The sequence below is a fragment of the Mesoplodon densirostris genome, chromosome 9, assembly GCF_025265405.1.
Source record: "Mesoplodon densirostris isolate mMesDen1 chromosome 9, mMesDen1 primary haplotype, whole genome shotgun sequence".
NCBI lineage: Eukaryota > Metazoa > Chordata > Mammalia > Artiodactyla > Ziphiidae > Mesoplodon > Mesoplodon densirostris.
In genome coordinates this window covers 66,399,710-66,425,367 of record NC_082669.1, presented here as the reverse complement: position 1 = coordinate 66,425,367, position 25,658 = coordinate 66,399,710, and the positions used below count along the sequence as shown (strand labels likewise).

General features: G+C 42.8%; 1 protein-coding gene across 1 annotated transcript in view; it reads left to right on the top strand.

Moving 5' to 3' along the window:
* CPVL (carboxypeptidase vitellogenic like) overlaps positions 1 to 25,658 on the top strand; it is a 101,323-nt gene that overhangs the window by 13,169 nt on the left and 62,496 nt on the right. Inside the window, 4 exon segments of the mRNA XM_060108548.1 lie at positions 9,527 to 9,641; positions 10,612 to 10,670; positions 12,303 to 12,382; positions 17,542 to 17,608. Of these exon segments, the coding sequence (XP_059964531.1) occupies positions 9,527 to 9,641; positions 10,612 to 10,670; positions 12,303 to 12,382; positions 17,542 to 17,608 (321 nt within the window).

Here is a 25,658-nt window from a genome sequence, read left to right as displayed (position 1 = left end):
TGCTGCTTCTGCCTTTGTGTTTTGGACCACTCACTCTGAGGGAAGCCAGATGCCATGCTGGAAGGATGCTAAAACAGCGATATGGACAAACTCTATTGGAGAGGAAGTGAGGCCTCCACCCTCCAGTCAACATTGGAGTCAGGCCTTCAGACAACTTGCAGCCCCGGCTGATATCTTGACTACAACCTCATGAGAGACCCTGAGCCATAACTGTCCAGCCAGATAGCCCCAAATTCCTGTCCCACAGAAAGCAAGAGAGATAATAAGTGATTATTATTGTCTTCAGCCCCTAAATTTTAGAGACGTGTTATACAGCATTAGCTAGCTCATAGAGCCTCTTGTCATGTACTTTTGGGCGATGTTTGTGATACCTTGTGACATAAAGAACTTCTGGAGTGGTGACTACTGTACCAGTTTTTTTGGTTTTGTGTATGTGTGTGTGCGCTTTTGTGTTTTTTGTACAGTTTTTTTTGTTTTTTGCCTGTCGGCTCCAATTCTACCCTCTTACCTACTCCACAATACTAGAGTTTTAAACATTTTTCCTATTCAGCAAACACGATATTTTTTTGAAGACAAAAGCAAATCTATTTACATATTAAATCATAATATAAAAGCAAGAATACAAATGCTATCAAAATGTTCACAATGATTTTAGGCTAGGAGGATTAAAGCAACTTGTTTTTTCTGTCTGTTTTATGCTTTCCAGATTGGTTTCCACGAACAAGTATAATCTATTATAAATTTTTAAACAACTTTATTAAACACACTAGGTTCCCTATGGACTATTTCCTGCATTTTTTCTCTAGTGTAATCTCCAAATGTATTTTCTTATACTCCCTATGTTCAAATAATAACTGATCAACTTAACATGTATTGAATTTTCAGTGAACACGATATTAAGCTTTGTCAGTAGAGGGTGCTGGAGGGACATTGCAGGAGGAAGTTGGCTTCTTTTCCTGGCCCTTTGTCCTGTTTTGCTTTCTCTTGGCCCTGCTGCACAGTCTGTCAGCAGTGAGTGTGGAGGGACAGCCAGTGGTGCTCTGCCTTAGCTGGGCACCCAGACCGCGAAGACCCTCAGCAAGCTGACAGTCTGGACTCTGTCCCAGTGACCACCTGACTATGGCCCTCGCAACATAGACACCATTCATCCCAGGTCTTGCCAGCGAGCAGGCTTCCTACAGCCCAGCTTTCTCTGGCACCCTCTCACCAGCCTGGACCACCTGCGTCCCGGAGAGTGGCTTCCCACAGCCCTCCTGACGTGGACACCGTGCACTCCTGGTTGTGTGCCTTCCTTCAAGCAAGGAGGCTCCCAACATCCTGACTTCCTCTGCACTCCCGGCCCTGCCACCACAGCCCACTGTCCAGGAGGCCTTTCCTACTTGCCCAGGGGTTGTTGGCTAGCTTTGCCTGGGCACCTCAGTGAACTTCTCAGCTACCCAACAAGGTCTGGACCGTAGCCTTGGGGAGGGCCGCGCCCCACCTTATGAGTTTGTCCATCCGTGGACATTCTCCCTCAGCCCAGGATACGCTTTAGAGTTCTCTTTATATATTTATGGTTATGCTCCCATTATAATGAATACCTCTTTATGTTAAAATCTCCCTGTTCCTTTGTGGACACAGGAAGCCTGCCTAGCATGCAGGCATTTGGCGAACACTGAGGAAGTGGCTCAGGGGGAAGCAGACCCCTCTGGCATTCTGCCCCTACTCTTGCCCTGGGCTGGATATGATACTCATGGCTGATGGCGGCCAGGGCAAACACTAGAACTTGTAACAGAATTGAAGGTCAGTGTTTCCAGGTTGAAAAAATAGTAGTTAAAAAAATAGAAAAATTACTGTGTGTTTGCTGAGAAGGCGTCAGGAGCCAGGGTAGCCAGTCTTTCTGTCTCAGCCTTATTCTGTCAAGACCAGTGGATCACTCATCTGTGCTTCGTTGCAGACCAACTTTGCTTTGCTTCTACAGGCATTTGGCAGAAGATGGCTGCCCTACAGTTTCCAAGCCTATCTGTCCTTGGATTGTGCAATCAACAGAGATTAACTAGCACTTCTCCTGGGGGCAAAGTGTGATTGGCCCAGTTTGGGTCAGGTGTTCTTTCTTGGTCCAGTCAGCTGAGGCTGAGGTTGCTAGGTCATGTGATAATAAACATGGCTAATGGGCTCTTTCCATTGGTGAATGGAGAGTCAATTCTTAGAGAAGGGAATGTGGTCTGGACAGATCTCTAAAAATATGTCTACTACGGATGGCTACAAATCCACTAGTAACAGTAAAGATGTGGAGGTCACAGACATTTATCTTCTTAACTTTCACTGTTTATCTTCTCTTTGCTATGTACTAATGGCATCAGAGACCTAGAAAAGTAGAAGGTAGGTGGAGTGAGACAAATCAAAAAGAAAGTAGCTTAAAAAGATAAATTACAGATTATCCCATCCATAGATATATTCAGTCTTTGAAGAAACCTTTGCATGCCTGATTCCCTTTGAGAAATGAAATTTTAACATGGAGAAGAAAGCAACCTTTTCAGCAATTTCTTTCTATGCATTAAGAAAGGAAAATCAGGCCTTTTCTCTAACACCCTCCCCCCATTCCTTCTAATGTCCAACTTTCTTCAAGGAGGCACAGAGAAGCCAGAATTACCTCATGAAGGAATGAGAGCCAGGTAGAAAGGTTAACGAGGAGAAGGGTAAAGAGAATTCTAGTGGGATGTGAGTTGGCTCAAATTAATGAGTGCAGTGGCAATAATCATTGTATAGGAAGTTTTAAGTGAGTGGTCAAAACCAACCGCTGTAAGTAAAATTCCCCTGAAAAGCACTGAATGTCTTAAGCAAGTTGTTTGCATGTGTTGGGAGTACGTATGTAGAATTTAAATGTTATTAGGGAGACTTCTCTGGTGGTGCAGAGGTTAAGAATCCACCTGCCAATGCAGGGGACACGGGTTCGATCCCTGGTCCAGGAAGATCCCACATGCTGCGGAGCAGCCAAGCCCGTGCACCACAACTACTGAGCCCGCATGCCACAACTACTGAAGCCCACGTGCCTAGAGCCCGTGGTCTGCAACAATAGAAGCCACTGCAATGGGAAGCCCATGCACCGCAACGAAGAGTAGACCCTGCTCGACGCAACTAGAGAAAGCCCGCGTGCAGCAACGGAGACTGAAAACAACCAAAAATAAATAAACTAATTTTAAAATACTATTTAAAAATGTTGTTAGGTACCTAGTTAACAATTCTAGGCACAAAACCAATTGCTTTAAGTAAAAAGCTTTGTCTTGATTAATACCATTAGTGTAGCAGCTGAACTGGGATCTGTGTGGCAAAATGGGAGTCCATTCAAACATACTTGGGGGAATTTCAAGACATTTACTTGGGGTACTAATGACTTCCATTATGACAGAACACATTACTTAAACCAAAAATGATCAGCCTCTGCATATAGAAGTGTGAAGGGAGCCTTAATTAATTTACTAATTGCACTTCTTATTTTAAGTGGTACATTGATTTGAGTCTATAGTGGTTAAGTTGCTGTTTTCTCTTACAAAGTGTGGTGTTCCTTGTTGGGGGTTCAGGAAGAGGGTGGCTAGAATATGTACCCAGCCCTAGGCATTGGCAGAAAATATTGCCCCCATACTTGTTGGGTACCTAAGATTCCCTAGAGTTACTCCAGCAAGTCCTCTGTGTAAAATACAATGTTGTTACCTGAGAGTACTGAAATCGGCAAATCTTTAGTGCTCCCCTGGCCCCGATGTATGAATGTACTACTTCAGTGATTATGTGTAAGGCCTGAGTAGAAGGTTATCTCTACCACGTGATGTAGAGGAGGGCCTGGGAGGACGGAATGAAGATGGGTATGGTTTGATGGGGAGCAGGGATGAAAAGGAAGACTCAGAACATAAGGGGATGCTACCCACGTGGGAAGCAGTAGGGCAGGAGGGTTGAGTACTGGTTTCATTTCATTAGAGTTCCCATATAGAGTCTCCTCTACGCTCACTTAGAAGCCAGGAGAAAGGAAAAAGCTGGGTGTTTCTAATGTTAAACCAAATAAATGTTTTACTTACTTCGAATGGCAATCTATTAAGGCATAGGGTAGATTTTTTCACTATCATAGTGAATAAATAATGGAATGTGCTAATGTGAGAGACTGAAATTTACTTCAGTAGGGATCTAAAAAACAATAGATAACCTGCCTCCTGGTGTTCCTTTAGGAACAAACCCTGAGGGAGGAATGTCCAAGTTCATGAATTGGCCACCAGGGGTCACCAGAAGAATTGAAAGGACTTCTGAGGCAAAGCCATAGTTTCTTGCTCACCAAGAAGAGGGCAGATTTGTGGGACCTGTGTGCCCACCCTTCTGTTGTTAGAAAGACTTCTCACTTAACTATTTATGATTCCTTTGTCCCTTCTTTTATATTTAGAATTTCCTTGTCCCTTCTTTTTGATCATCAGTTCTTGCTACACTAATCTGACCTGTATGTCATTAGTAGAGATTTTATTTTCTTTTAAATTAAATATATAAATTTTTATCAGTAGGGGATTACTACCTTTCTGGTCTCAGCTCAAATGTTAGCCCATCACCAGAGGACTTCTTTAAGTGTTCAATCTAACGTCTCTCTGTTGTTCTTTCAAATCACCTGCTTATTTATTTATTACCTGTCTTCCCACCTTACCAGAAAAGTAATCCGAGCTAACACTTAAGTAGACATGTCAAGAACTGATCAATTCATGGGCATATATTAACTCTGAATCTGAACAGCAATCCTGTATGATAGACATTATTATTATTATTATTTTTAAGCAGAAGACACTGAGACACAGAGATGTTAAGTAACTTGCCCAAGGTCACACAGCTCTAAAATCAAATAATTAAAATTCATACCCTGGCAGTCTGGTGCCAAAACCCATGCTCTTAATCATTAAGTATCCTTCCTGTCCATGAGTGGAGCTGGTCTGAATCCCCAGCCCTAGAATAATGCCTGTTCATGTTATATGTTAAATGAATTAATACATTGTTGTAAATTCAGAGTGTCGGACTATTCAGCCAAATGGTGATATGTACTGATACGAAGAAATTTCCACAACATGTGGTTAAGTGAATACAGCAAATACAGAATATTATGTATAGACTGATTCTATTTTTTTTAAAAAGTGCTTATGTATATCGCATATGTAACATCTATAAGATACGTGTATATGTACATGTGGGGAGGTGAGGTGGGGTATAGAGAAAAATCTGGAAGACTAAATATTTCTATGATCATCTCTAGGGAATAGGATTGGTGGGGCAAGGGGGACTTTTTTTATACCCTCTTTGGACAAAAATTAAGAATAAGTACTTTCTTTATAATATGAAAAGCTTTAAGTAAAAATTTTTAAAATTTTGACAAAAATAAACACATTCTCTCTCTTATTTCATACACTCTTGAATTATAGTTTCAAAATAATAAGTACTTTAAAAGTCCTGAGTTTTGTAAATCTGTAAATGAAGTAAAGTAGTTGTTTCTTACTTCATTTGATCCTAAGTTTTGCAGTGTGGCTTTGTTCAGGGTGTCTTCATTTACTTTTATTCTTTCCTAAATGGGGGGTAGCGAGTGGGAGAAGGGTTTCATTCTCCCAACTGAGAGCTGAATATATCACCCAAGGAATTATCACATAATAACTTTATGCCATTCTGATTGACATAATTATTGTTATATGTCATGACATTGTGATGTCATAGCATATTACAGAAGTCCGCAGGCTGTGTTATAACTAACTCCAGGGCTTTTTGCGATGTACATGTGAACCTTTCTTTTCCAGCATCTGACTTTTGCATTTCATTCCAGATAAGGGTAGTATTAGTTCACGGGTTGGTTGGCTTATCAGAGTAAGAAGATGTGTGCGTGGAGTTTTCTTTTAAAAAATGAGCTTCTTCAGAGGTTGTTGAGCTCGTTCACCTCCTTCAGGAAAGTAAATTTGAGGAGCAGGGTCAGCTGAGGTTGGAGGTGTGTGTGCAGATCTCCTATTATTTAAGCATTCCAAGAATGCAGTGTCCTGTGCTTCAAAGTTGCATAATAAAGCTGTTTGGCACTGAGGTGTTGGACTTGACTTTGTAGTGTGGCCTCTCAGGGTCAGCCTATTTTTCTGAGAGCCCGGAGGTCCCATCAATGTGCCAGGTCACAGGAAGGGACATGAAAAGCAGGGGAGGATAGGGTGGAGATCAGAGGGCCCTCGGCATCCAAGAGGGCAAACTCTCCATCACCCTCACAGATTTTCAGCCCTGCCTGTACATTTAACCACTTTTAAAACAGAGCTTTTAAAACAGACTGATGCCTGCCTCACCCCAGACCAGTTGAATTGGAATCACTGGGATTTGGGCCTAAGCAGTAGTTTTTTTATAAAAAGCTCTCCAAGTTATTTTAATGAGTGGCCAAGGTTGAGAACCACTGGCTCATGGGTAGCTCTCCAGGGCTTCTAGAAGCTCATGTGCACGATAGGAAGGAAGTGGGGGGGCTGGAGGTCCGCTGGAATGGATGGACTCACAGTATCTCACACGCCCGGGAGGCTGGAACTACTTCCATCTAGATTCCATCCTGTCTCCATCTCTAATACTCTCCTACTGCTGAGTGAATACAAGTGGAAGGTGGTCCTGGGGAGTGATATTGAATAGCAAGATAGCGGATTGGAGGGGAGATAAAAATCACTTGTTCAAACAAAACACACAATTGGGGCCAGGCAGTCTAGGGCAGAGGTGGTTATATTTATTCAGCACAGTAGACTTGACAATATCATTTCATGATACATTTTCTCATTAGGGCCCTTGGGCAAGCCTGTGAGGTGAGCATTTATTGCCCTTTGATGGATGCGGCAGCAGAGGGCTGGAAGAATCTGAGGCCCAGGATTACGCAGCTATCACGTGGCCAAGTAGTTCCGGGGTCACTCTGCTTCCCTACAGTGGCTTTAAAAGTCCAGCTTTGATGTTAATTTTTTCTGCTTCAACTTATAAGTTCCTGCTTCTCTTGAATTCTTTATAGACATTTGTAACACTTGAGGCAAGAGAACCAACTAGCAAAAAACTGACCAGGGAAGATGTCCAAAGGAGCAAGAAAAAAAAGCAAACAACCCACTTTTCCTATTCTCTCATTTATAGATGGTTTACATGAAAACTGCCTATAAATTCCTAGTATTTTTCTGTTATATTGAGTTGGCCAAAAATTCCTTCGGGTTTTTCCATAAGATGGTACAGAAAAACCCGAACGAACTCTTTTGGCCAACCCAGTAGCAATAGCTAACATCTGTAGAACATGCACTATATGCCACTCACTGGGTTTTATGAAAATTAATTTATTTAGTCCTCTGAACCACCACATGGCATAGGTACTATTAATGATCCCCATTTTACAGGTGGGGAAACTGAGGTCTACAGGACTTAGGCAACTTGCCTAAAGTCGCACAGCTAGTGGCCCAGATTGGAATCCAGTTTGGGACAGGAGCTCACAAGACTTATCCATTACACTGTGCTGACTCTTGGAGGTACAGCCCTGATCTGAGTTCCCAGTCTGACACTGGGCTCCTACCTTTTCTACCTGCTTCCTTAGTTATAATAATCATTCGTGCTTAATGCGCTTTTTATCATGCATTAGGTTTTGCTCCAAGGGCTTTACAAATATTATATTATCTCATTTAATTCCTTAACACTGGAGAGCGGATCCCAGGTGGCCCCTCCTAGCGAGGCTCTTCTCCAGCTCACAGCTGTTCTGACCGCTGCCACTCTTTCAGCCCGCTCCTTGGCCCCTTCCCAAAGCTGCCAAAGGTCTCTGTAGATATTTGGTGACTAGATAAGAGAAATCCCTCTGTCCCTGCTGTTTTCATGGTTAGAACCCTGTAAGATCAGCTCTTCTTCCAGGTTCTTGGCTGTGGGTTCCAGATCCCCTCCCCTTGCGTTCATCTTGCCTTCTGCCCACAGCCTCCTCACATCATCCAGGTGGAAGAGCCAATCCACGCTGACCTTCTAATGCAACACTGATTTGTCTCTGGGTGACTGGGCTAAGTAAGAGGTTGCAGGATTTCATTCTGGGCTGAAGCAGTAGGATCCTTTCTTGCCAGACCTGACTGACTGCACATCAGATGAGCCATGACATCAAATGAGGACTCACTATCAGGTTCTGCTTTGAGCCTTGTGGAGACCAAGTGGAGCTTCTTTCAGATTGCTCCCAAGGCTTCATGTAGGGCCAGGCAACCTCCATGCTCACTGCTCTCCCACCCAGTTCTTCTCTGTCTTGAGGATTTCTTCCATCTACAGCATCGTTCCCTGGCTCTCCTTGTGGCTGGATCCTTCTCAGCTTCCATGTCTCAGTTTCACTCTCAGGATCTCACTGAGAACTTCCCTGATCACTGTGTCCAAAGGAAATGCCTCTTTCTTTGCCCTCACTCGCTCTTTTAACATCACCTTAATTATTTCCTCTCCACGCTCCTTTTTTTTTTTTTTTTTTTTTTTTTTTTGCGGTACGCGGGCCTCTCACTGTTGTGGCCTCTCCCGTTGCGGAGCACAGGCTCCGGACGCGCAGGCTCAGCGGCCATGGCTCACGGGCCCAGCCGCTCCGCGGCATGTGGGATCTTCCCAGACCGGGGCACGAACCCGTGTCCCCTGCATCGGCAGGCGGACTCCAACCCACTGCGCCACCAGGGAAGCCCCCCTCTCCACCCTCTTTAAATCCTCATATTTATTCATTTATTTACTGTCAGTATTTCCAATGAAATGTAAACTTCAAGAGGGCAAGGAATTGTCTTTTTCACTCACTGCTCTGCTAGGACCTGCTCCTGGCGTGGTGCTGACCCCTGCGAGGTGCTGCGTGAAAGGAGTAAAGACCACTCTGTCACCAGGGGTGATGGTGTTGACCACTACCAGTGGCTCATTTCCAGCATCCCAACCCTGCCAGTGACCTTTCCTTATTTACATCAGCCACGTCTCCTAAATAAATCCATACCTTGTTCAGGGTTTTGTTGCTATTGTTTGCATGGACTAGATGCCTCAGGGCCTGTCTCTGTTCTTCTCAGTTTCATCATGTTGAATGAAGTTCCTGTTATCCCTGTGGGCACCTTCTCTGTAAATAAAAGCAGAAAGGCAATTTGGGCTCTCAGTGAAAGGGGAAAGTTGCCACTGAGGAGGATGGATTCTTTGTTGTGCCTCTTTGGGAATATGTTGGTCAAATGGAAGAGTCCCCAGAAAGTTTAAAGAGCTTTAAAAAAATCTAACAGTGCCCTAGGCAGTATGCTGGGTGTCTAGGGGCACACAAAGGCTAAGCGTCTACAATCTGTGGCTTTTCTGGCTATTAGTGAGAAAAGACTTAACTGCACAAGATAGATACCGGCATATGAAACAAATACTAAATCAAAACAACAAGAGATGACAGTGGAGAGTGGTCACTGGGGTCTGGGAAGGCTCGATGAGACTTAGATGAGTCAAGGCTGTGAAAGACAGAGGATTGGGGTAAATTTGCTTGGATGTATTCTGCAGCCTTAGCACTCTATGTAGTCACTGGGTTCTTTGTCCCTTCTAGATAGAGCCATGGAATGCTCCAGTTGTCCTCTGGCTGCAGGGTGGGCCGGGAGGCTCATCTATGTTTGGACTCTTTGTGGAACACGGACCTTATATTGTCACAAGGAACATGACCGGTAAGTGCTGCTTGGACTCTGTTTTCCCATGGAGAGTTCTTCATTTGAACCTTATATCTGCTCTAGAAATAACTTAGTGAATCACTAGTAATAGCTTTACAGTTCCAGATTATAAAAACATAACTTTCTGGCAATGTTTGTCCAAGAAGGAAGAGCCACCAAGGTGCGTGTCCTGGCTGGGCTGCTTTCTCCCTTAAAATTTGGGTGAAAGGTTCCAGGCTTTGTTCTGCCAGTCTGCTGCTTACTCAAGCAATCCGGGCTTATGAAAACAGTTGGTATTTATTACTATTTGGGTAAGCCCTTTTGCGTAGGACAAATGGGTGGAATTATATCCCTAGTTATTCACATGAACTGGCTGTTCAGTCACATGAATGATCGGATATCTTGGAAGCAAGATACTGAGGGCTGGGGCTGGCATGAAGGAAGGAATGGAGAAGGAACCACATCCAGCTCTAACCCAGGTTTACCTCCATCTCATTTTTTTGGTGGGGAGGGGAGACTGTTTACTTTCCCTGGGTCAGAATTTGGAGGGTGAACCAGTTTGTGACTCAGTATATTCATGTACACAATTCTGTTGAAGTTGTGGTTCTCTTCAGCATTGGATGGGAGGAAGCAGATTCTGCGGAATTGGACGTTAAGGATGATTTCACCCAATTGGATAGATGGGTTTATTGCATCCCTGGTTGATGGGTGTTTCTGCATGAACCAGTTGCATGGAGTTTTGTTTCCAAAGTTCATCTTAGATGTAGAAACTCTCTGGTTCTGGGAAAAATAAGGGAGAGGAGGGGAAAAGAAAAAGGCGCTGGTATCTGTTCCCTGCTATGACCGTATAATGCAACATCAGAGGGACACCAAGGGTTCGCTGACCTGGAGGGGACAGGTAGGCATGTTGGGCTCCTAACCAGAGCTAGGCATTAGATGGGATGTTTTATTAATGACCCAGTCTAAAACCTCTTCTCTGCTTTACTAGTGCGTGCCAGAGACTTTCCTTGGACCACTATATTTTCCATGCTTTACATTGATAATCCAGTGAGTATCCCCAGGGTCCTGTGAAATGGTAGTGTTGGTCTCTCTTGTCTTTTTTCTTTCATTAAGTACATTTAAGAAATAGAAAAAAATACAGATTAAATTTTTTTTCTTTTTAAAATATAATTGTCTATTTAAAGAACACATTTGAAATTTAACTTTTCTAACATGTATCATTACATCCAAATTTGGGAGTTTTACTTGCTGCCTTCTCTCTTTCCCTCATTTCTAATCTTATAAAATGTCCTGATCACTGAATTATACCATCCAGGATAAGGGATTCGTTTCTTTCTGCTGATGATATGGGTTTCACTATATATAGTATGGGAAGTCCTAATCTTTCAAACTGAGTTCTAGATATAAAAAGTCAAAACTGGCCCCTGTCACTTATCACAGTGAACAGAATGCCTCATCTCGGGGGGAGCAAAAAAGGTGGAATTCTCCTTGGGAAGTTCTTATGAAATTAAATCCTATAAACTGCAGTATAGGAAAGTAACTTTAGGGTCAGCTTCTGCAGATTGGGAGTATCTTTTTTGTCCTCTAACTACTTCCTCTAACTTCTTTCATTTCCCAGATGGTTCAAAGATAAAACAGAAAAATAGGGAGAAAAAAGTCCAACATTCTTGCCCTCCCCCATGTTTTGTCAACCATCCTTTTTCCTAGTCTATAATACCATATTTAAATAAAAGTTTAATTAAATGTCCTGTTCTCTTGGGTGTTTGGAGAAAAAACAAAAGCAAAAATATTTACAACTGGTGTGTGTGTGGGGGGGTGCATTCCTTATGTATATTATTGACCCCAAATAAGTAGTAGCTTCTTCTATTGATTTACAGCTCAGTTGTCCATGAACTTCTAGGTATAAGGAAATATTAGTTTAAAGCTAATCTTTATTTTAAAGCCCCTTGTCTGCTGAAGGTGAAAGGGCTTAGTGGCCATATTTCCCATAAATAAAGAAATGGGAAGGGCTTCCCTGGTGGCGCAGTGGTTGAGAGTCCGCCTGCCAGTGCAGGGGACACGGGTTCGTGCCCCGGTCCGGGAGGATCCCACATGCCGTGGAGCGGTAAGCCCGTGAGCCATGGCCACTGAGCCTGCGCGTCCGGAGCCTGTGCTCCGCAATGGGGGAGGCCACAACAGTGAGAGGCCCGCGTACCACAAAAAAAAAGAAAAAAAAAGAAAAAGCAAAAGAAATGGGAAAAAATAACTACACACACACACAACTATCTTTTATCTCCAGCCTAAGTTCCTTCTTAGCAGGCAGAGCAGTGCACCCTCCAGGTTTCAGAGAGGAGACAACTTGGGGTCTTTTGATACTGTAGCAGGAGCCAGGAAAGGTGAACTTCTTGTTCTTAAAGCAACATCTGGCAGGGTCCCCACTGCAGGATCAGAACAGCTCAGTCACTGACTTCAGGGCAGAGCTTTGCGCTGCTATTTTGTTTGGGCTTGGAGGAGGGAAGGGGGACATAGGTGACATGCAGCATCCTCCTGTGAGGATGGCTGAGTGCATATGGGTGATGGCAGAAATCTGAGGTCAAAGTCATGGCCTTTGGAATAAGATTGATTTCCTTCCCATGTGGTATCTCTCAGCAGGACATGTGTTTCTGTGTGTTTATACCTGCTTATTTATTTCACCTTCAGGTGGGCACAGGCTTCAGTTTTACTGAACATCTCCAGGGATATGCAGTGGATGAGGATGACGTGGCATGAGACTTATACAGGTAAAAGGCCCCGACTCTTTCAGCCTTCTTCAGACCAAACGTTTTTCTATTTCAACAGGACAATTCTTCCAGTAGTAGAAGTATTATTGATTGGTCTTCATAGTCCATTTCCTGAAGATCTTTTAAGAATACTTCTATGTGAGGTGTGTGTGTACGCACACGGCCTATTTTTTCCACTTTATTACATTATCGTTGACAAGTATGAAAGTAGAGAAAGTAGCAAGAAGAACTGACATCTTAAGGCATAATTTTAATTTTGTAAACATAGCTTCTGAAAAACAATGGAAACAGAGCAGAATTATTCAGCCAAAGATGATTTTCCAACCTTTCAACTAGATGCCTAAGAGGTTTCTGCTTGCTTTCCAACATTATAGTGAACTTTGCTCTTGCCAGGAAACAACATCTCGGATGTTTGTTTGTTTTCTTTCCCAGGATTCCTCCTTTTGTGGCCTTCACAAAATGCAATTTTTTACTCTTGTGTTTCTCCTTCATGCCTTTTCCAGGCTGAAAGCTCAGCTTGTTAGCGAGTCTCTTACTTTTCCCTTCATATTACAAAATTATTCTTTTACTAAAAAAAAAAAAAAAAAAAATTAAGGAAAATGTGACGTTGTAAGCCTGATCAAACAGTATATGTATAATGTCTTCCTTTCTTTTTCTTACATTCATTTTAGCTATTTTTTAGTACTTGTTTTTAAAGTAAGTGACCTTTCTTATTCAGTCACATTTTTTTTTCAGTCTGTAAATGATTAGTAGAGACCAAGTCCTGGATTCTTTCAGATCACTAGGGCACCCCTTTACGCATTGTAATAATTTACTAAAAGAATCCTAGTGGCCAGGAAGAGTTAACTAGCTCCTTTACCCTGCCCCCCACTTTTACCAAACACTCATTCTTCTAATTACTTGGTGAGCAAACCCAACCAATCCCCAAAGTGAAAATGAATCTAATAGGAGTCAGAGTTTTTTGATCTCTGACAAAAGCTTTCCGTTTTATTCTTCTTTCTCCCCGAGGCCAATGGCTGGGAGGGGTGGGAGTGGGGGAGAGGAAGGAAGAACTTCCGGCCTCTCTCCCAGAGATTTTTCTCTCTTCTCCGCTGCCCCAGAAAATGATATGGCTGTTGTCTGTCTTGCACACTTTCATCTGCCACATGTCCCATTATTTTCACACTTTTATTCAGTTTCTAGGCGGGCTGGATAGGACCCACACTTCTGCTTCCAGATACAGTGAATGGGTCCTGGGGGCAGATTAGCCAGATCCTGACAGGGGTCTCTTCCCTGCCCCCAGCTCACGCACCTCCTTTTTCCCGCCACAGACATAATCCTGCCGGCTGTCTTTTACAAGTTTACTCAAGCGCCATGTCTTTCTCATTTAGCACTGACTGTGAGCTCTCATTTTTCAGATCGGAAACCCACTTCTCCCCCATACCCTCCTACTCCAACCCTCTTTTGGCTTAAATCCAAACAACCTCAGTTGTTTAACTAGCAGACACCCTGAGGGCGGAGGGTCTGTATTAAAGAAATGCATCAGACCCTCTAAGCCAGAGCCTTGCACCCTTGCCCTTCCTTTTCTGGCTCTCTTGCCCCTCCCCCAGAGATGGTCACAGCTTCCAGTTGACCCTCTGAGTGGATATTTACTGCTGACATGTGGTTCATCTCCTCTTGCAAGACATGTAAAGAGAACCTATTTCAAAGCATCCATTGTTTATAGCTGTTTTAGTTCTTTTTGCTTCAGGCTCTTAGAACTGGAAAGTAGTTAATCAAGAGTAGTGCAGAAAACTGATTTCAGCTGTTTCCTTAATGGTTTGCACTATTTGTTTCCCTTTGTGACTACAGTCTTCTCTCCAGCTGTCCAGATGGGTGTTTGGAATAAGAAGGTCGCTTTGAAACCTATAAATTGTCTACTATTGGTTTAAAGAGTAGAACATTCTTTTTCTCCCTTTGAAAACCATCTTTCTTTTTTTCTGAAAAGCCAATTCCTTTTCACTATTATTAGTGCACGGCTGTAAGGAGACTCCTAAAGACATTTGACATTCACATTTAGGCTGCTTTTCTTTGTGTTTGGAAGTGAAACTTTTTCACTACCAAGATGTTTAAATTTTTTTTTTTTCTAATTGGAATGTGTTTAGGACCACAATGCCTCTCTGGTTTAGAAAAATATATAAATTTCCTAAAGAATAATAAATTTTCTAACTTTGGAGTAGACCAGCTGGTGCCACTCTCCCTCTACCACTATTTTTTGATTGCCTACTATGTGCCCGACATGGTTCCTGGTGCTGCTGATATAGTAGTAAGCAAGCTCCCCAGTCCCCACTCTCCCAGTGTGCCTGAAGTTACCTTCTTAGCAGCCAAACAGCAATGCTGCTATTCTATTCCACGTATTGGTTTGCATGGGAGATAGTATGTATTGCTAAACAAAGCTTCATGACAGTGTGACTTTGAAACAGGTTTCATATATTAAATTAGAACAATACTGCATGATGGGTGCAGGCCTGGCCATACGAGAAGCGGAATGAATGGATGCAGAGGATGGCTCCCCATCTGATGCAACAGAACGAAACCACCGAGATTCTTGTTGCTGTGCTTCTTTCAGCCTGTCAGCGACTAAAGCTACACCTTGTTTGGCTTTTGTTGGTACGGAGCTTCTGCTGAGATTATTTTAACCTCGGTTCTCCTGGATGTCTTGTATTTACTATGACCCTGACTTCACTAGAGCTGACCAAAGTCCAAGGCTGTCTTTGGATCTATAATGTGTTATCATTTACATCTACCTTCTCTGCCCCAAACCCATCTTCCCTTTTAAAAAAATTATCTGAGGAGTATTTTCTCCTACTCATCCACCCTTGCAATCTGTGTTTCATCCTATTGTCCTTTAATGTACCTTTCTGCCACCAGGTTAGCCTCTGACTAAAATTTGACTCAAATTGACAAGGCCTTGGCACAATGCCAGCAAGGTCGCCAAATGGACACACCTGGAAGAGGCATGCCTTGTGTGCCAGGTGGCGCTTGTGCCTGAGTAAATGCATGGAGTGCGCAGCACACACACGTGTATGTATTATGCCTTATGTATTTTGGCATTTCTACTTCTAAAATTTGCAATTTTATGTGAGCATGATTCTAGATATTTTGAAACAACCCTTCACCACATAATGGTACAGTCCTTGACGAAAACGCAGTTCAATGAGCAAATGACATGTACATGCAACTTACTAAATTTACCTGTTTCATTCTTCGTTCCCATTTAAGAAAGACCTACTAAGGCCTTGCTATGATTAGCCAAATTTTTGTTCATATCCTACTGTGAAATTAAATCTCTGTGATAGCTTCCTCAAGTGGGACCTTGCCTTGGAAACTTCAGCTAGATAATCCTGCTTTTTCAGGCTGGAAGCAGCCTGCAAGATTATCTCCTTCAGCAAAGATTGTCAGATAAAGTACAGAATGCCCAGTTAAATTTGAATTTCAGATGAACAACGAATAATGTTTTAATCTATGTATGTCGCATGAAATATTTGGAACATATTTATACTGAAACATTATTTGTTGTTTATCTGAAACTCAAATTTAATTGTACATCTTTTGTTTTTATTTGCTAAATCTAGCAGCCCTGACAATCCTCCAACAGATTCTTTAAGGAAATAAGCTTTAAGCTAAAGCACAAGGCTTAGTTCAGATTTACTATATTAAAATGTCTATTGCCATTCCAACTAGCAGGCAGAGAGAAAGACAAGCAGTTTTTAGCCTGAAGGTTGGAGAGAGAAAGCTGGAGTATAAACTCCTATTTTTATCTCAGCTCTAAAGCTAGCTCATTGCCAGCACAAACATGGACGCTGTATAATGCAGCTTCCCAGATTTAGTTGCTACAAAGATTTTAGTTACTGGGCCTCCCTGGTGGCGCAAGTGGTTGAGAGTCCGCCTGCCGATGCAGGGGATACGGGTTCGTGCCCCGGTCTGGGAGGATCCCATATGCCGCGGAGCGGCTGGGCCCGTGAGCCATGGCCGCTGAGCCTGTGCGTCCGGAGCCTGCGCATCCGGAGCCTGTGCTCCGCAACGGGGGAGGCCACAACAGTGAGAGGCCCGCATACCGCAAAAAAAAAAAAAAAAAAAAAAAAAGATTTTAGTTACTATAAATAATAAACAGAGAAATAAACTGAAACTCTACGGTAGAGTTTAATGGTGGGTTTTTATGGAGCCTTTGAAAATTAAGTATTTCCAGGATCACGGTGATTGTAATGACCCAGTTTTGCCTCTGGGTGACCCTTGAACTTTCTCCTTCTCCTGGTTTTGCAGGGCCTCCTTGCCTTTCATGTTCACTGGCTGGTTTACGGCTTTTAGTCCCGCAGCAGGAAACTGGAACAGAAACCCTGCCTAGCTTCTCAGGCATTGCAATCTGGGTCAAAACATTCATAAAGCTTCTGAGTTTCACAAGTTTTTGTTTCCTTTCTGAAAGATTTTGTTCAAGTAGAGAATGATTCAATAATCCACCCTTTTCTTGCTTATTATAAAATAATTTCTTGAGGCTGTTTAAATCTATTTCAGCTTACCAAGGTGGCTGTTGGCATTCTTTCCTAAATGTGATTCTTTTGACCCTGGAGGCCACTGTGCATTTACTTCAATGTCTGTGACCATTTGGTGGTTTTCCCTTAGACTACAGTCATTTTACACCTTTTCTGTTCTTTGGTTATTAAAACACTGAAATGCTGGGAGCCCCCTTAGAATATAGAAATGTTCAGCTTCCCCACAGAGAGAGGTTGGTAAGCAACTAAGGTTCCCATTACCTCACCGCAACCCGAGATTAATGAGGTCATAAGGTTTGCAGAACTAACTCCACAAATTGCTAAGTAATAGGTGAAAGCCTGTAGCACTTTGCTCAAGGGTCCCCTCAACAGGTGGGTGATCCAAGTTGGTAACCCAGGGATTTGGAAACCTTCCCAGAGTGTTGATGTTCACTTGTCTCAACTTTGAGTATCACAAAGTAAGCCCACAAGTATTTTTCTAACCATCCACAGAGTATGGAGTGTTATGCACGTGAGACGTTGAAAAAATGCCTACAGGAACTTATAGCATAATAGTATCTTAATTCAAATGTGGAACCTATTGTCCAAGGATGAAATTGTGTAGCATAGCATGATTCCATGTGATTTTTATTGTTGTTCTTCTTTTTGCAGTGCACTTACTCAGTTTTTCCAGTTGTTCTCTGACTATAAAGACAATGACTTTTATGCCACTGGGGAGGTGAGTTGAAGTCATGTTTTCTTGCATGCTTCCAGCATCTTTAGGGCTGAAATATATTATGACACTTGTGGTTTATTCATTCAGTATACACACACACACACACACACACATCAATATTAATTCAGACCATATAAAAAATTCTCCAAGTATCCCCCAGATGTCCTCCATAACGTAGTTTTAAAAATTCAGTGCCCAATAAAGGTTCATATATCACAGCGGGTTGTCATGTCTCAGTACCATGTCTTTGTTGGTGTTGTTGTCATTTGTGATGATGATTATCCAGAGTCTAGACAAGGTGCCTTGTAGAATGTCCCATTTTCTGACTTTGTCTGACTCTTTTCCAATGCTTAGATTCACTGAAAACATTTGGCAAGAACACTACATAGAAGATGTTGTTTACTTTCTATTCTAGCACATCAGAAGGCATATAACATCTTTGTTCCATTACTGGTCACTTAGTCAAGGTGGTATCTGCCAGATCTCACCATTGAAAAGGTACCATTTTCCCTTTGAAATTAATAAATAATCTGAGACCATGTGAACATCTGTTTCCCCCAACACACACACCAAATATGTCACCAAGTAGTTTCAGCATCCACTGATGATTCCTGTCTGAATCAGTTATTATACTGGGGGTTATACAATGGTGATTTTTCTGATCTATCTTGCTTTAGATATCATCTGGCATTCTTCTGTAGAGAACATCTTTCCCTCCTCCTCTTCTCTGATATATACTTTAAAAATATCACTGGGGGGCTTCCCTGGTGGCTCAGTGGTTGAGAGTCCGCCTGCCGATGCAGGGGACACGGGTTCGTGCCCCGGTCTGGGAAGATCCCACATGCCGCGGAGCGGCTAGGCCCGTGAGCGATGTCTGCTGAGCCTGTGCATCCGGAGCCTGTGCTCTGCAACGGGAGAGGCCACAACAGTGAGAGGCCCACGTACCGCAAAAAAATACATATATATCACTGGGGACTCATGGATTGTTAATTCTGTTTGCTGTGTTAAATTTTATTGCTATCATTATTGTTTTTGATGCTTGTATTTTCCTATATTTGGTCAATGGGAACCCTTCAGGCTGGCTCCTGTGTCCGTTTGACACATTGTTCCCCATTTGTCCCCGTTAGCCTTTGAGCATTTCCTTGCTCTTTGGCACAAATTAGTTATAAGTTATAGGATTATCTTGTACTTTCCCTGCCCTAGCAGGGAATTAATTCTATTTTTTTCCAGGGTGATTATGTTACAATTTAATGAACAGTTCATTTGCATATGTTGGTTTCAATCTTAAGGTTTGCTTTTTTTCATCCTTTTAAATTTAAGGTTATTTTAAAAATGTATAGCAGCCAATATTTTGAGAACACAAAAATTCTTAGGTGCTAGGAGTACAGTTGTGAACAAAACAGAAAAATTCCCTGCATTCGTACATTCCAGAGGTGAAAGCAGTGATAATGAAAGAAATAAATATGTACCAGATGGTCAGGCAGCGATATGTCTGCAAAAGCTGTCATGAAAAAGATAAGCAGGGTGAGGGCTGGAGAGTGATGGAAGTATTATTTTGGATAAGATTGTCAGAGAAAGTCTCTTCGGTAAGGAGACCAGTCTCTCAGGTAAGCAGAGCCCTGAGTGATGTAGTGGAGTGATCTCTGCAATATCTGTGGGAAGAGCTTTCCTGGAAGAAGGAACAGCAAATGCAAAGACTCTGAGGTAGGGACAGGCTTGATGCACTCAACGAAAAGCATTGAGCCACTGTAGAAGGAGCTTAGATGGGAGAGGCAGGCTGATCATGTAGGGCCCTGTTGCTCATGGCCGAGTGGTTAGACTTTATTCTAAGTGTATTGGGAAACCACTGAAGGGTTCAGTGTTCCCTGAAACAGTATTTAGAATCAAATTCCATTCAGTTCAACACACATATATTGAGTATGTACTATGTCTGAGGCTTTGGACAAGTATTAGAAAGTCAATGATTAAGACATTAACTCTACTGTAAATCTGAGTCTAACCATACAGAATGAAGAGTACAGTTAGAGAAGTAGCTCTAAAGACAAATAGTATAAGGTGAGCAAATAGCTACCTCTCAATATGGGATCCTCAGGAAAAGACAAAACAGAGGAGACAACAATTAAATTGGATTTTGAAGGATAAATATGTGTGTACTAGTCAAGGCTCTTTTGCTTGCAAGTGACAGAAACCCTATTCAAAGTGTCTTAAGTAAAACGGGATTGAATTGTTGGCATCAGGTGTGGCTGGATCTGGTTGCTCAAACCTTATCAGGATCTTGTCTCATGTTCTCTCCATCTATTCACTTGGCTTTGCACTTCACTGATTTCATTCTCAGATAAGTTATTTTCACCTGTGCCCTTGACTCGCCAACCCACTCCAGAGCTCTAGGTATAGCCTACCAGCTCAACTTCTCTTTCCCAATAATTCCACCATATACCTGAATCTCATTATCCATTTGAATCCCATGGCCATTCTAGAACTAATAACTGGAGTTAGGGGGATGGAGGAAGTGACACGCCTGTCATTTTGGTAGCAACCCTGGAAAACACCCAGTTCACCACCAACAGAAGAGTGATCTGCTTAGTGTGTAATTCCTTGTCTTGCAAATAATGTGACAATGTTGTTAACCATCATGTTGAACTTTCAGCAAAGCTACCAAATTCCAAATGAAAAATTTGACTTGTCTATTTCATGTCCGCCTGGTGGTTTCATGCATGTAGCTTCTGAATGTGTGTAACAAAGGACAATTTTCTTTTTATATTCTCTGGTGCCAGGATGAATACTTTTAAGGAAACCTGTGCCTTCCAAGTGATGAAGGAAGATGGGAATGAGGGCAGGCAGAGCCTGGGATGGAGATGCCCTTGCCAGGCAGCAGCATCTTCATGAGAACCACACCAGATACATTAAATCTGGGGGCACATCTTTTTCTAAAAGAGCACTAAATAATGCCTTGATGGTTTATTATTGGCAGAATGCTGTGTTCCTCTAGTCTACTTTGTTCCACCTGGTCTTCTGTTTTAAGGCTAGGAGGCAGAATGGAGAAGTGGAAGGAATTCTGGATTAATAATCAGGAGACCTGAGGTTCATTGCTGGCTTTGCCTCTCTGGATGATTCCAGACAAGTTCTGTAACCTCTCTGGGCCTCTGCTTTTCATCTTACAATCAGAAGGGTTGGTTTTTAAATTAGATCACTTCCGGGGATATTTTACTTTACTGGATACTCAACTGTAGTTACCTAGATGTACTCTTTTTTTTTTTTTTTTTTGCGGTATGCGGGCCTCTCACTGTTGTGGCCTCCCCCGTTGCGGAGCACAGGCTCCGGACGCGCAGGCTCAGCGGCCATGGCTCACGGGCCCAGTCGCTCCGCGGCATATGGGATCCTCCCAGACCGGGGCACGAACCCGTATCCCCTGCATCCGCAGGCGGACTCTCAACCACTTGCGCCACCAGGGAGGCCCTAGATGTACTCTTGAAGCATCTGTATACAATTGCAGTTTTAACATAATACCAACCCACCCTCCCTGTGTCTGCCACCAAAAAAAATGTTGTAATAGATTTTTCAAGAAAGAGAAATCTTTTCTCTCGTGAACTCTTAATTTCCTGAACAAATAATGCTGCTAGATTTGTAGAATTGTTCTTGGAAAACAAATGCATAAACTCAGAAATGGTTTTCTGCTTTTGATTGCAAAGGTACTAGACCTAAATATCCTCCACATTTGTGTGCTATGAATGAGGGTAGCCTGGTGCTCAAAGGGGCTGGAACAGCTGTTCAGCACCCTAACTTTGGTGTAAGGGAGTCTGGAAGTAATAACAGTACCTACTGCATGGGGTTGTTTTGAGCATTTAATTAGATAATCCTCCTCAAATATTTAGCAGAGTGACTGGCTGTGGTGAGTACCCAGCATATGATGACTATTATTACCATTCATGTTGAAAAGCTGGATTAAAATGTTATGGCTCCAAAGCATATGGCCTAATGCATGTAAACAGGGGCTGAGATGTTTAAAAGGCTCTGCTCACTTGTTCTTGGGGTATGGCATTGTCTCCCCTCTTATTTTGAAATCATCTGTAAAAGAAATTGTTTGCTTCATCAGAAAATGATGGTGGAGCTTAGAAGTTTTGGATGGTAGCAAAATGTGTGGGGACTGATCCAGGCCCTTCGCCCCTGCCGTGTGGACCACGCGAGGCCACAGCGAGGCATAGTGCAGACCTGCCGCTGGGGCAGCGGAGAAGGAAGAACTGCTCTGTCTCCTTCCCTTCTCTCCATTTCTGCCCAGAACACCAACTGGAATTAATTTTCTCTAAAGAGAGACAAATGTGTCTATAAATCACCCTCCTCGAGGCATGAAAAAAATGTACTTCAAAAAGAGAAACAAGCTGCATTTAATTCACATAATTAACTTTCTTCCTAAGTGTTATCCTTTCCGAGCCAGTAACTATTAGTGAGATTTCTCTTTTTCTTGAGGTACAGACGCTGTTGAGAATCCACTCAAGTGTATGTGGGCCCAGCTAAAATTTAAAGCACAACAGCCCTGGCGCTGGAAGGCAGGGAGGTGACAGTAGGGAGGGGTCTGCCCACTGTCCCCTGAGCCTGTGGCTTTCTGTCCACTCATGGGAAAGATTTAGCGTGTAGAGGCGTTTGTGCCAATGGGTGGGAGCACTTCCAAACTGGCAGGGCATGTGGTTAAAACTGGGCATCTCCTGATCAGCAGGAGAGGCCTACTTTCCTTAGAAGCAGTTTGGCAACCGTGATTAACTCGAAGGCTGAGTCTGAGGCAAAACTTTGAAGCTATTTAAAAATTAGTGAGCTTAATAGGATACTTGATCTTCATCTGCATGAGTGAAGTCCTGCTGGGCTCACAGAGTCTGATTTCTTTATTGAAATCATCATGGTCCACTGGGTTCCAGTGGCAGGCTCCCAGGAGGTGAGAGCCAGATTTGTTTCATTTGTTTCATACAATACTAGGCACGGTGTTGAATGGATGTTATAGAGTGGCTTCACACAAGGCATTTGCCAGATAAAATAAAAATATCAATGATATTTCTCTTTGGCTGTTTTACATCTCTTCTCATGGCTCTTCTCTCCCTGTACTGCACCCCAGGCCCTGGGAACCTCCTTTCTACTCCCTTATTTTCCAGGGTCATCCAGTGCCCTACCTGCCACCCTTGGCCTTCCTTTCCTTGGCTGTGTTGTGCTCAGGTCCTATTGCTCCCATGCTTCTTCCGTCCCCATCATGATTGTTCTGTTTCTCTCCTCCATTCTGACTTGTTAGCAGCTCACTGTCCATCAGAGAGAATCTGATCAATTAAATGTACTTCCAACACACTTGTCCTTGAATAGAAGACAGAGCCTAAGCCATAGAAAAATACTTGTAATAGGGGAACTTCACGCACTGATGTACCTGTGAAGGGGTGGGAAGGGAGAACTATCCTAACTATAGGCCTATAATTGTTTTCTGTAGGCCATACCTTTATCTATTAGTCCAGGCTTGTGATCATTAAATTCGGTGATTAGAAGGATGCCTTCAAAAGTATCTAGTCCCCTTGTTTTATCTGTAGATCTTATTTGAGAATGTTTATTGAGAGTGGATCATATGACAGGCGTGATGCTAAGCAGTGTTTCATGCATTACCTTGTTTAATCGTCACGGCTGCCTTATGAAGCTGGCACTGTTATTATCATCCCCATGTTACAGTTGAGATGACTGAGACTTAGAGAGGTCATGTAGGCTTTACAAGCTCACCCAGACAAGATTGGAACCTAAGCAGCCAGACTCCATCACCCAAAGACTGTAGTCACAGGATGGGCTAAGGATTGTAACCCCCTTCGTGAAGATGCTCTCTGGAGCCTGGCTCCTCAAAACTGCACTGTTTCCAAGACTTGCCTTTTCCCACAGAATAGATGCACTGTCTGTACAAGGGAGTCGGACATCCCTTACATATTTTGTACAGAATCTCTAAGGGTTACTAACCTTATAACAAACAGAAAAGAAGTTCTCTAGCTTCTTGGATATTTCTGTCTTTTGATCATAAAGTTTTGTGGAATAAATGGGAGTTTCAAGTGATATAAAGGCTTGAAGTCCTTGGAATGTAATTATTTCTCAAAGTTTGGAACTTGCTGAATATCACTAGATGACATTTGAGCTGCTTTAACTCTTGAGCTCATGACAGATGTCTATTTTCAGTTATGTTCCTCTGACTTGCCAATATTTTCTTTTAGAATTGAAAACGGATTTGTGACTATTTAATGAATTTAATATTAGAAAAGTCAAGGTTTAAGCTGCAACCTGGAGAATTGAACAGGGGCATATGGAAATGTTTGCAAAATTGGGCCTCGGGCTTTTGGATAGCATATCTAAGTCAAATCAACACATATTTGCTGATTCTCTGGTTACGTGGAAAAGGATATGAGTAAATCAGACGTCAATATAAGCTTTGTCTGAAGTGAGCTACTATGCTAGACCAAGTGGCATGGCGACACAAATAGTCCCCAATTGGATGAGATGTCTAGGCTGGGGACCAGAAATGCTAAATTATGTCTATTACGCAGCTTCAACCTTCTGAGTTCTATCTATAGTGAGCAAGTGAAGGACTCAGTTTGTTGACTGTGGCCCAGTATATTCACATTCTTTATTTAAAAGTCAAATGAACTGTAATCTCTAAACAAAAGGGTTTATTCATCTGTTCAAGTCACCTGGCTTCAAGCTGGGTATGAATTTCTCCAAAACTGGCACTGAAGTTAGAGTTGGGGGGAGGTGAGGTACATCCTTTTCACCTATGTTTGTCACTGATGGAATTAATTTTTAAAGAAGCATCATCTCAAAACGAAATAAGAACATATTTGGAAGGCAGTACATACTTTTGCATAAGTTTATGTGACTAAAAGTTGGATACAGATCAAAATGTTTTTCTCATATGTGTATTCCTGTAGTTTCTACATTTCTTTTTAAGTTCATAGTCAAGAGAAATAGATGTTTAGATAAAGTCATATTCTCGTTAGAAGCCTTTTTTTTTTTTTTTTTTTTTTTTTTTTTTTTTTTTTTGTGGTACGCGGGCCTCTCACTGTTGTGGCCTCTCCCGCTGCGGAGCACAAGCTCCGGACGCGCAGTCCCAGCGGCCATGGCTCACGGGCCCAGCCACTCCGCGGCATGTGGGATCCTCCCGGACCGGGGCACGAACCTGTGTCCCCTGCACCGGCAGGTGGACTCTCAACCACCACGCCACTAGGGAAGCCCCCCTTTTTTTTTCTAAATCACAGCAGTGTGGTCTTGAAATTAGATGACCCATGGTCTAGCAATGTCTAGGAAGTTGTAGAGATTACCACAATACCAAAGCTCCAGTTTTCTCCGTTCATTAATTTTCTGAACTGGCCGTGTTAAGGCCACACCTCTTCTCTCCTCAGAAGAAATAATGGTGCCAAGTGAAGTAAGATTCTACCCCAAGGCTAGATGAAGTCAGGGTCACCCTAGCTTAATCCTGTCCTCTTGGCTGCTGTGTCCTGTGTGACTCCATTAAACTTAGGCTTTTCACCAAGTTTTGTAGTTTTCAATGTGTGTATAAAATTCTCTTCAAGGCATATCCCCCTATTCACTCTGGCCACCCCTGTACATGGGGCTGGTTCCACCATAGTCTGTGTTTGGGGACAGCTAGAGGACATGACACTGATGTGACTCTCTCCAGAAGGGCAGCCCACCTGGTTTCCTCCCGGAAGACATGGAAGAGTTCTCACCAGCCCCGAAGTGAACTCTTCAGAGACATTCATTCTACCTGGAGTGGCTGGGGGTTTGGGGACAGAGCAGGGAAATGGACATAGAATGGCCCTGACCATCCTTGACATGCCATTGCCGAGGATGACAACTCCCTTTTTCCACTTCCAGGCACAGATGAGGAGCTAGGGCCAATGAATAGTGACACTTGGTAACCAGGTTCAAAGGCCATTGCTCATTATCACTGATAAAGGTTCTGCAAGTTTTACCATAAAAGGTATATTTAGAAGCAAGTCAGAGAGTGAATGTAGCTGCATCTACTTTTTTTTTTTTTAAACTAAACTTCAGT